The sequence below is a fragment of the Ascidia mentula genome, chromosome 5 (assembly GCF_947561715.1).
Source record: "Ascidia mentula chromosome 5, kaAscMent1.1, whole genome shotgun sequence".
Classification (NCBI taxonomy): Eukaryota; Metazoa; Chordata; class Ascidiacea; order Phlebobranchia; family Ascidiidae; genus Ascidia; species Ascidia mentula.
Window position 1 is genome coordinate 16,530,438 of NC_138570.1, and position 10,274 is coordinate 16,540,711.

Consider the following 10,274-nt stretch of genomic DNA (forward strand, 5'->3'; position numbering starts at 1 on the left):
TTTTATACAAAATCACGGAAAGTAGAGCATGTGAGTATGCGTAATGGTATAGCAGTGATATAGAAACGTTCAACTACAACAAAACACAGCTGAAGATGGGTCGCTGTCATGTCCGATTTCATGCAATAAAGCTACTCATTTATGAGGAAGCAGCTCAATCCATTTTATACCAGACCCTCCCTTTGAGGTCGTTGCTTTCGATTCGGTCCATTTTTTACGGATTTTCTCCCAAATCGTATCTATGAAGTTGGAGTATAAGATGGGGTTGAGGGCGCTGTTGATTGGGAGAAGAACGACGGCAGCAACTGCGTACGAAACGCTGTCAATCTTAACTCCGCTGAAGTTGACGAACACCATGATCGAAAGAGGAATCCAGCAACAGAAATCCGTGAAGATCAGTCGAATAATCTTGCGCTGAATTTCTGAAAAAGTGGCGCCAACAGTTTTTACACGGATATTATATACTGATGAAAATGACAAAACAAAATTCCAAAATCGTTAAACTACCCGCAACACGACCAAAGTTAACACAATCTTGGTTATATGTTTGCAATTCGGAATCTGTGATTAAACGTTCAGGGAATGGAATGTATCACGTGATTTCACACCTTTGTTGCTATTGGAAACCCCACTGTGTTTTCCTTGCAGTTTGGCAGACCGAGTTGCTTTGACCATAATAACCACATAAGCACCGAAGACGAACATGAAGGCCAGGAAGTTAGATATGGAAATACTGAGAGAGTATTTCCAAGCCCGATCTTCCCGCGTCACAAATAGATTTGGAATGCAGACGCTGTTCGCACTGTAGTATCTGCAGACAACAAATATGCTGAAAAAGTTGCCTGTTCCATACACCACGACAGTATGTTAAACTGTTTGTCAGGTAACATGGAGACCACGACAGTATGTTAAACGTACGCACTACAAACAGGGCCATTGTTTCGACTTTTATAAGTCTCATCAGTGCAGATGACTTACAACGATCCTGCCACCTAAATAACCAAGTGGGACTTTGTGGTGACTACATAATTGCCGTTAACCATTTGGTACCAAAATAGGTGCAACCCTTTATAAACAAAACAAACACTACTGGCAAGATGGAAGTAAGTCACCAAAGTTGCTCTGATGAAACTTATAATACATAGTTAATTGTATTGCTCTTACAATATACACGCTGTGTACTGCAGTACGTTTCGTGCATTGGCAGGATCGCCCCGTTGCGCAGCTCCTACTTGGCGGTCACAGCTATCGTATCGAGATCATTAGGTTTACAGGCTTCGCAGCCCATGCATGGCAGCCTATCTGGATCAGACTCTTATGTATTGCATACACAAATTCGACACTCACCCGAAATACCTGATGAATTTGATAAACGTCGAGCTCACATTCAGGGCTTCCATGATATCCTCAAATTCGTGCCACGAGGTGGCGCTCATAAGTAATGTCGATTCGCTTTCCGTGAGTTTGGCAAACTGGGGTGAATAAGTGAGAAGTCTTTCGGTGAAAGACTTGGCGCTGTCTATGTGAACAACAACACTCTTGAAGAAAAGGTGATCTTCGAGCAGAGCTTTTTCCACAAAGGTTTCCTCGAAAGTGTGGGAAAGTGGAATGATCGCCAAACTCATTGCAATGATCCAAGCACACGCAATCGGAATGAGCATGAATTTGGGCCTTGGCGTTGTGGTGGATTCGATCGGCTGCGTGTAAATCGACTCTTTGCTAAAAAAGCTCTAATTCCAATCGTCAACCCGATTAAAGGGACTTAATCTGTTGGTTTAAAACTCGCTACAATAGTCCTTCATTTTATTTAAAAAACACATTTTCTTACCTTTAAAACGGCATAGAGGCGTGCGCAAGTGAGCAAGATCATAGTTATGGTCGATGTTTGGCTTGACAAGACAATCACAATTCCCATAAGAGCGCAAGTATTACTTGTAAGCCACGACAGGGATTGGGCGCAGTAACTGCCTTTATATACCACACCAATTATACCAAGCATCAAGAGATAGATTGCCATGAGGAAATCCGCTACAGCCAAGTTTAAAACCAGCATGTGGTTGGTAATGAGTGAAGCTGATTTGTTTTGTTTTGAAAACAAGCGAACAGTTTCGATTTCACCCCGGATGACAATCTGCAAAAAGGTAAAGTTGTTACTTCTCTGTTGTTTTAGCTGATTGACGTCGCCAACCTACAATAAATATTGGAAATTTAAGCTGGATTTACTGAAACTGCATAGAAAATCATGCTGCCACCTAACTTCCTATGCAGCTTGTCGCAACCCATTACCCCCAGTGCGAATGGTTGTATGGACGGCTCGAAAACCTTTATGGTTATATCGGTGTCCTTTTTAATTTTTTTTTGTTTTTTGTTCACCTGCGTAGTATTTTTTAGTGCAAAATACGCATGATTTAATTGTGATTTTTTGTATAGTTTGTCATAGCGACTTACGCTGTTTCCAATTAGTGCGAGTATAGCCATTATCCAGACGAACGCCCTGAGAATGGGGTTTCCAATTAACTCGTATCTCGATGAAAGGAGATTTTCACTTCCAGGGACAACTGTGGTCGGGCATTCATCACTCCAATCCTTGCAGTCTCCAACTCCATCGAACATCTGCCAACAAACCGAACATGGTTTATTTAAATTAATTAAACAAAAAAGTCTCAGTGTATCTTAACTACAATGTAATCCGGTACCTCAGTCGGTAGAGCAGTGGGCCTGGTTAGCCCAAAGTTGTAAGTTCAAACCCCACCAGAGGCTACAACGACTTGTATACGATGCCAGTGCACCGAAGTCCAAAACTTCTTACTTTTAAGGTGGTATAGAATTGCATATAGAAACATGCGAGGTTTTATGTATGATCTTATATTACGTCATAGGTCAAAGGCTCCTTTAATCGCAAAAAAATATCCAGGGTTTCAAACACGCGGCACCCCTGGAGTTTTGTTCGGCCCGTTTTTTTTGAAGCATTTACTTTTGACCATGACCGAAGACATAAACAATGTTGAGCGGACGACTGATGACGTCACTATAGTCGACAATTAATTACCAGCGTCTTCCTCACGAATAGTGGATGTCCGCCCTCGCAGTAAAACCTTCCATCCGAGTCTTCGCAGCCCATCTCATCTTCTGCTTCGTCACAGTTGATGACGTAGTCACAGACGTGTTTGAGTTTTATTGAAACCTGTTCATTTCGAAACAAAAGCGATATAAGTATGGAAAAGAATTAAACGTGATAGCTCTGTGGCATCCACAGTCGTACAGGATATTACTTACATAGCTATCTGAAACACTCGAAAGTCGTTGAAAATAGTCATGAAAATTATTTTCGTAACAAGAAACTACATGAATTTAAGGGAAAAAGTTATGACACTACAGGAATTAGCCCGCTCTGCTTGGTGGTGACTATTCAAATATTTTGAATCAGAACCGAAACTGGCGATGTCATTTTGCCGGATTTAATATATATGTTGATTTTCATGGTAAAAGATCGCATGTCACTTTTCGTCAATAATTTTGGTAACAAGAGTTCAATTTTGTAAAGGTATTATCCGTTTCCACAGGATAAAACAGTTATTACAACACACCACATTGATTATCCATAGCTTGAATCTGTGGTGCACAATACAAACTATAGATGAAATATTTTAAACCGAAAAGCCAAAGCTAATATGCTAGTCATTGAGCAGTTTCGAACACCCTTTCGAACTGTGTTCATCATCAGTGCTAAGTAGGAATGATGATGAACACAATGGCGTTTGAAACGTCTGCTCAACGACTAGCATATTAGCTTTGGCTTTTCTTCAAACTACCCAACTCCGAAGTTTTTTGCACTTAAGTATATTAAAAAAAAAAATATCTTACCCTACTTCCGCGCAAGACTGGGCAGAAAAATCTTTCCTTGCACAACTCTCTCGTCTCGTCCTGTCCGTTGTCGCAATCCACGTAACCGTCGCATACCTTTGTGAAGTGAATGCTGACATATCTCCCGTTACGGTTGGCGCATGGAAATCGTTTACTGCAGTTCCGCTCATCCGCATAATTTGCGTCACACTTTAATTTTCCATCGCAGCGATGTTTCCTTTTCAGAGTGAATGTGTGAATTTTCCTTGTTCCGTTGGGATAAGGTGAGGATCTCTGACATATATATGTGAGAGTTTTGAAACGTAAAATAAACAAAACGGATGCCCAACAATAACAAAACCCATTCAAACTTAATCATATACATGCCGAACTCCTCGTTACCATAATCTCATACATATTAAACCACAGTAGAACATGCTGATGGTGAAAATATGTCGAATCAGTTACAGCTCACCTATGAATCAAGGTCACTATTTTAGTATATGTATCTTAACGTTGTGTCGTTTACTTTACCAGTGATGTAGAATATGTAAATTAGCACTCACGTAAGTCTGACACACTATGGGTTTCGTCGACAGTTTCACGAGCGAGTGACTTGGGTTTGTGCAGTTAAAACCGGATGAGAGCTGGCAATCTGCACGACACTCGTCTGCCGGATACCCTGGAGGAAAATCCCAGACCGTTTCTCTTAATGTTGCAACTGGGCAGTCTGCAACGCCGTCGCAAAGCCGACCGAATTGTGACACACAGGGTGTACGACATCTGTGAACATTTTGTTTTTACCTCCTTCGCCAAACGACCAGTGTTTGTATCTAAAATGTCCCTTGTCATAGTGATAATGTATGTCGCTTTACCGTAATAGCAATTTTTTTCGTAAATTTAGTAAGTCTTCACATTGCAGTGACAACAAACAGTCCAATTCATACATTTGTTAAGGCAACTAAAATGATTGTGCACTCCCGCAAACACAATTGATGTTCAAACATTACATTTACAAAAAAAGCTTAATAAGGTTTCGTGATTGTTGCCAAACCTGCATTTTTTTCCTTTTGCCTCCTCTCTTCCTCGATCACACGGCAAAGTTCCTCCACAGTAATTGTGTCTATGAGTGAAAAATGATCATTAGGTTTGCAGGCTTGGCATTGCAGCCTAGCTGGATCAGCCACTTTTTCCTGACAAGTCGGAGTAAGATTTTGAAAATCAAATTCCCGGTGAGGTTTGAACTCACGACCCTGGGCTAACCAGGCCGAACGCTCTATCAGTTGTTTCACAGGAATTAACCTGTGCAGCTGCAGGACAGAAACTCTCCATGTTAATAGGCAGAAATTTATATTTCTCCGTTTCAACAAAAATAAGATCACATGCACCGATATTGATCAATTCGCTTTGTTTTTGAGTTTTTGAATATTTGTTCACGTACATAATAATTCATAACACAGTTTTGACAAAACTTAAACATCAGTGAAACGAGGAATGCGTCACATTTCATTTAACGCATTTTTATATGCCGTACCTTTCATCTCTCCTGTTCGGACAATTCACTTTTCCGTCACAGACCTGAGAACGGGAAATGCAAAGTGAGGAATTTTTCCGGAAACAAGAAATCTCCCCGACTTTGCAGTTGGAAACAACCATCGCTTTCCTACGGAAACAAAACGTTCATTAAATTTATTGCTTGCTGCAAACACTACCAGGTATAATTTTAAGTCAACTGCAATGAGTTTTGGAGATGTGTTGTCGTACGTTGATGCGCATTTTCCTACTTGCGCACTAATGTCCTTTAGTTTACAATTCTTTATTTTTCACGCTATGTTGTGTTTACAGTTTTGTTCACATTCAGGCACTTTGCCCTGATGAAGGTCGATTGCATGTAGACCGAAACGTGAACCATATAAAGAGTTTCGTTTGTCAGAAGAGCTTCAAAATTGACTTGCTTTGAATTATGAAATGTGCCGTGTCAGTCTTGTGTCTATGAACTGAAATATCCTGGTTTGACAGTCTATAAAGATGACTGACTTTAATTTTCTGATGGCCAATCTTCTTCAGGTCTGTCTTCTTAAGGAGTCCCGAACCCGAGGTAATTCAAAGCTGCAGACAGGGTGTGTACACGCACTGTTTCGACCTGTAAGGTCTCATCAGTGCAGCTGTTGAGTGGCACTGTGCTAGCTTTTACGCTAGCAGGCACACTAGTCTCCACTTTGTGGTACCTTTCGGTCAACGTCGATCTACAATACCCTATACTGGGTACCGAACAACAGAGACGAACCACTGTGGAGCGCACTATGGCCAAACGGATCTGCTTGGTAACTGGTAGTGCAACGACAAACAGGATAATTCAGTTCATTGAATATATTGAATTCTTACCTTTGCATGGAACTGGCCCTGAGATTTACACGCATGCAGATTCCGGGCTGCCTTCTTTCGCAGAGACATTCGTCGGAGAGGTCGGGGCAATCGATTTTCGCATCACAGACTTTGGATCTTGGAATGATCACCGAGCTATTCACACACTTAAAGCATTTGTAAGAATCGGGGTTCGGATTCCCACGCCGAATATCTCTGAAACATATCATTTGACGAGAATGAACACAACATTGTATTCACTTTAAGCAATCGTTCCATTTGAGTAGGGGTTGTTTTTATAGATATACCTTTGAGTATAGGTGCAAAGTATTTACCGCAGACTTGTAAATGGCAAATGCGTAAGGATTTTTACGATTAATAAGTTTATTTGTGTTTAGTAGACAGATTGTCCGCAAGATATGGTTCAAAATTTGGTGCAACTCGGGTCAACAGACACCTCAGTTTTCTTTCCTAATCACTGCAACACAAATAACGTATCGTCACCTTCCATCTTCTATCACGCCTGTGCTTTTGTAGCAAAGATCCGAACCGTCGTCGCAATCCTTTACGTTGTCCCACAACAGCTGTTGAGGCAAACGACACCGCCTTCCACTCCTAACACACTGAAACCCTATTCCAGTTTCCCATTCATCATCTTCTGGGCATCCGTTGCATGAATGGCCATCACAAACAGTTGTACGCCGGACGCATTTATTGCTGTTCTGGCATTTGTAATGACTCGCACAACCGACGTCACAAGGAGTCAAACCTTGACACGTGACCGTTTTGTTGCAATAGTAGTCTCGGTGCAGCAGGCACGATGTGTTGCGAGAAGGAACCGCACAACTGTTGTTTAAACATGGATGGAGTTGAATGGAAATGATATATAGGTAGTGTTACCATGTTAGATAAGGGACCATCCCAAAACGATTTGCGTGAGTCACATCAGTAAATTTTGAATTCCCAAATTTTGATACGTCTGTTTTAAGGGGCCTGCAGGCACCGCAACTATGAAATAATTCGTTACATTATCGGCACTGTGTGGAACCATGTTCAAAATCCTTGACATTTACGCACTTACTGTCATTTCTTTTTGAGACAGATTTGACCCAAATCCGGACATGTCATGGTAAATCTTTACGTATGGCATCCCTACAGCATGCGTCAACTACCTGTGCATTTCCAAATTACCTGATGTAGTGGCCTGATATTGAATTGTTGTTGAGTTCATCGCTGCCCTCTGCGCAGTTCTTCTTCCCATCACAAAAGAGAGTCGATTTGATTTTCTTTCCATTTTTACAATAAAATTCTGAAACGTCAACAACCATGGCTTTGGCAAAGTAGACGCAACATCGATGTTGTTCAGATGGCAGGGTGGTTAGTTTAGTTTTTTACACCATTTTTAAACTCTTTCGAAAGAACCGGTTAATTCATGTTTGTTTGTTTGATGTTCGGAACGAACAATAAGCGAAAATTGACCAGGTTTAAGGAATAGACTTTCATAAGGTCTTTGAGAATCGCGCGGGTTCTTTACAACTAAAAACAGAGGTGTTAACTCTTTTAACTCAACCACAAGTTACCTTTCCCGCTTATTGGCAACTGCTTGAGAACTATTATCAGAATCAAGAGAACAAACCAATTTGCAACGTTGCGTTCTTGCGTCATGATGTTCCACTTCGGTGCAAAGTCACAGATTTGTACAAAGCAGTACTGCCGTTTTTTACATGCTGACCAACTGAATGGAATACAGTAATCAGCAAATATTGATACAACTAATTTTCCATCACGATAAAATCGATGTGATGCGAAAGCACCAAACGATCATCAAACCAAAAGATAATGGTTACCACAAAGCTTATCTGAACATCAAGGCTATGTTTTGTTATAAAAGAATACCGAACTTCCCTTAACAAAAGTCCGTACATTCTTATAGACTTCCTTGCAGCCATAATTTATCATGACAGACGACAGGAGCTGACGTAATGCACCTGTCTTTTGCCTAAGATTACATCCTGGAATTGGTTGAATGATAACAAATGGCTACAAATTACTGCATCTCTTGAGGATTGCAATGACACGCTAAATCATATTTTAATGGTTTTCTAATCCTAATGTGTTTTCATTATTGCTGAATATTTCTTTTTTGGCAAACTTTACTTTATCGACGATTCTCGACGTTTCAGCAACAACACGGGTAATCATGGTTTTTGGAGTGCGCGACGCTTAACGACAGAATTTCCAAGCAGATCTCGGTACACTGTGGGAATCATTGAGTGACAATGCATACGCATTAATGTTCAATGATTCCAAAAACACCGTCTTGTACCTGTCGGACTCGCGTTCCAAAATCATCGTTCGCATGGGATGCCAAGCCTGTAAACCCAATAATCGCGATACGATAGCTGTGATCGCCAAGCAAGGACATGTGCAGTGGGGGGATCCTGCCAATCATGCCATTGCATGAATATTATTGCGTTGTCTGATTATGGTGGCAGAGATCCCCTACATATATGTGAAGGTTGCCTGGCAAGTTGTGCGCTTGTGTACCAGTGCACCTTGCCCACAATATACCCCGTGAAACCACTGAGCTTCTGTATCCTCAGTTGGTAGAGCGTTGGGGCTGGTTAGCCCATGGGTTGTGGGTTCAAATCTTACCTAGAGCTTGATTTTTCAAATCTCGCTCCGACTTGTCAGGAAAAAGTGGCTGATCCAGCTAGGCTGCGCAAAGCCTGGGCTGCAAAACGTGAAAACCTAATGATCGCGATACGATAGCTGTGATCGCCTAGCAAGGACCTGTGGAGCGGGGCGATCCTGCCTATCATGCCATTGCATGAAATATCACTGGGTTGTCGCAAAGTATTTTGTGGTAATTTAGCACTAAAAAGCAAACAAATGTAATGGACAGTAAGTTTATAGTGTTCGCAGCCCAGGCAATGAAACATTACTGGGTTGATGGGCAATATGTGAAAAACACTCTGCGATGCATGAATTTTTTGCACAACAATTGTTATCGTGTTGGGAGTAAAAACATTTTGATGTTAAAAATAAAGAGAACGTGATGGAACTGATATTTGTAGACTGATGTGACGACCCGTCTAGCGCACGATAATTGCAAGGAATGTTTCGGATTGAGGAATCATGTTGTTGTTCGGACCCGGCCAGCAGTTAAAGTTATTTTCCTGTGGGTTTATCGAGAGAGTGCAACTTGCAACCAAAAATGGTATTTGCTGTGAAACTAAAATGTTTGTTAGTCGCCGTTACATTGTATGCGTTATTGGTCAGACAACTGCGATATGTACGTTTTACTTTTTTTGTGCAAAAATGCAGGTCCGCCTTTATGAATGGTTCAGATCTCTGGCTTTGATTTAAACAAAATTTAAGGAGACGTAATGTAAAGTTCCTGATGGGGAAAATGCACGAACTAAAAAAAATAACTACATTTGTTTTGAGCGGTTAAAATCAAGTTACAAGCGGGAAAATGTTGCAGAGGTCGACAACTCTTGACATAGCCAGTTACAGAAACCTCGTTTTGCATTTAACCAAAACATGTTTGGAGCCTCAATTTAATACATTATAGTTTTTTTTTCTAAATGTGTTTGCCGCCTCTGTGAAGTCACAACAGAGGGTGAAAGAGCAACATGTTGCTCCGAAACCATAGGTTGCAGACCTCTAGCCTAGAGCTAAAAATTCTAAATGGCTCTAAATTTACTCTTGACTGTATCGAAGTTATTTGTGCTTGAAATAGGTCTACAGGCTTCGCAGCCTAGCTGGATTAGCCACTTTTTTCCTGATAAGTCGGAGCAAGATTTTGAAAATCAAGCTCCTTGTGAGGTTCGAACTCACGACCCTTGGCTAACCAGGCCCAACGCATTACCAACTGAGCTGCAGGAACTTGGCGGTTTCACGGGGTATATTGTGTCCAAGGTACACCGGTGCACAAGTCCACATATTACCAGGCAACCTTTAGGGAATCACTACCACGTGAGTTCAAACCTCACAGGGAGCTTGATTTTTACCCATAAAACCGCCGAGATTTGGTTTTAAAAATCTCGCCTCTACTTTGAAAA

The 10,274-nt window shown here is 41.2% G+C and overlaps 1 protein-coding gene across 1 annotated transcript; it reads right to left on the reverse strand.

Moving 5' to 3' along the window:
- Positions 1–135: 135 nt before the first annotated feature.
- LOC145903053 (uncharacterized) lies at positions 136–7,917 on the reverse strand. The gene is made up of 14 exons (XM_082991141.1): positions 7,788–7,917; positions 7,399–7,516; positions 6,712–7,053; positions 6,229–6,423; positions 5,378–5,506; positions 4,898–4,966; positions 4,410–4,626; positions 3,865–4,137; positions 3,050–3,184; positions 2,449–2,613; positions 1,829–2,131; positions 1,348–1,697; positions 609–811; positions 136–422 (listed from the first exon to the last, which is right to left on the reverse strand). Exons 1-14 carry the CDS (start codon positions 7,870–7,872, stop codon positions 136–138), a joined length of 2,871 nt encoding a protein of 956 aa, XP_082847267.1. The 5' UTR covers positions 7,873–7,917.
- Positions 7,918–10,274: the final 2,357 nt, after the last annotated feature.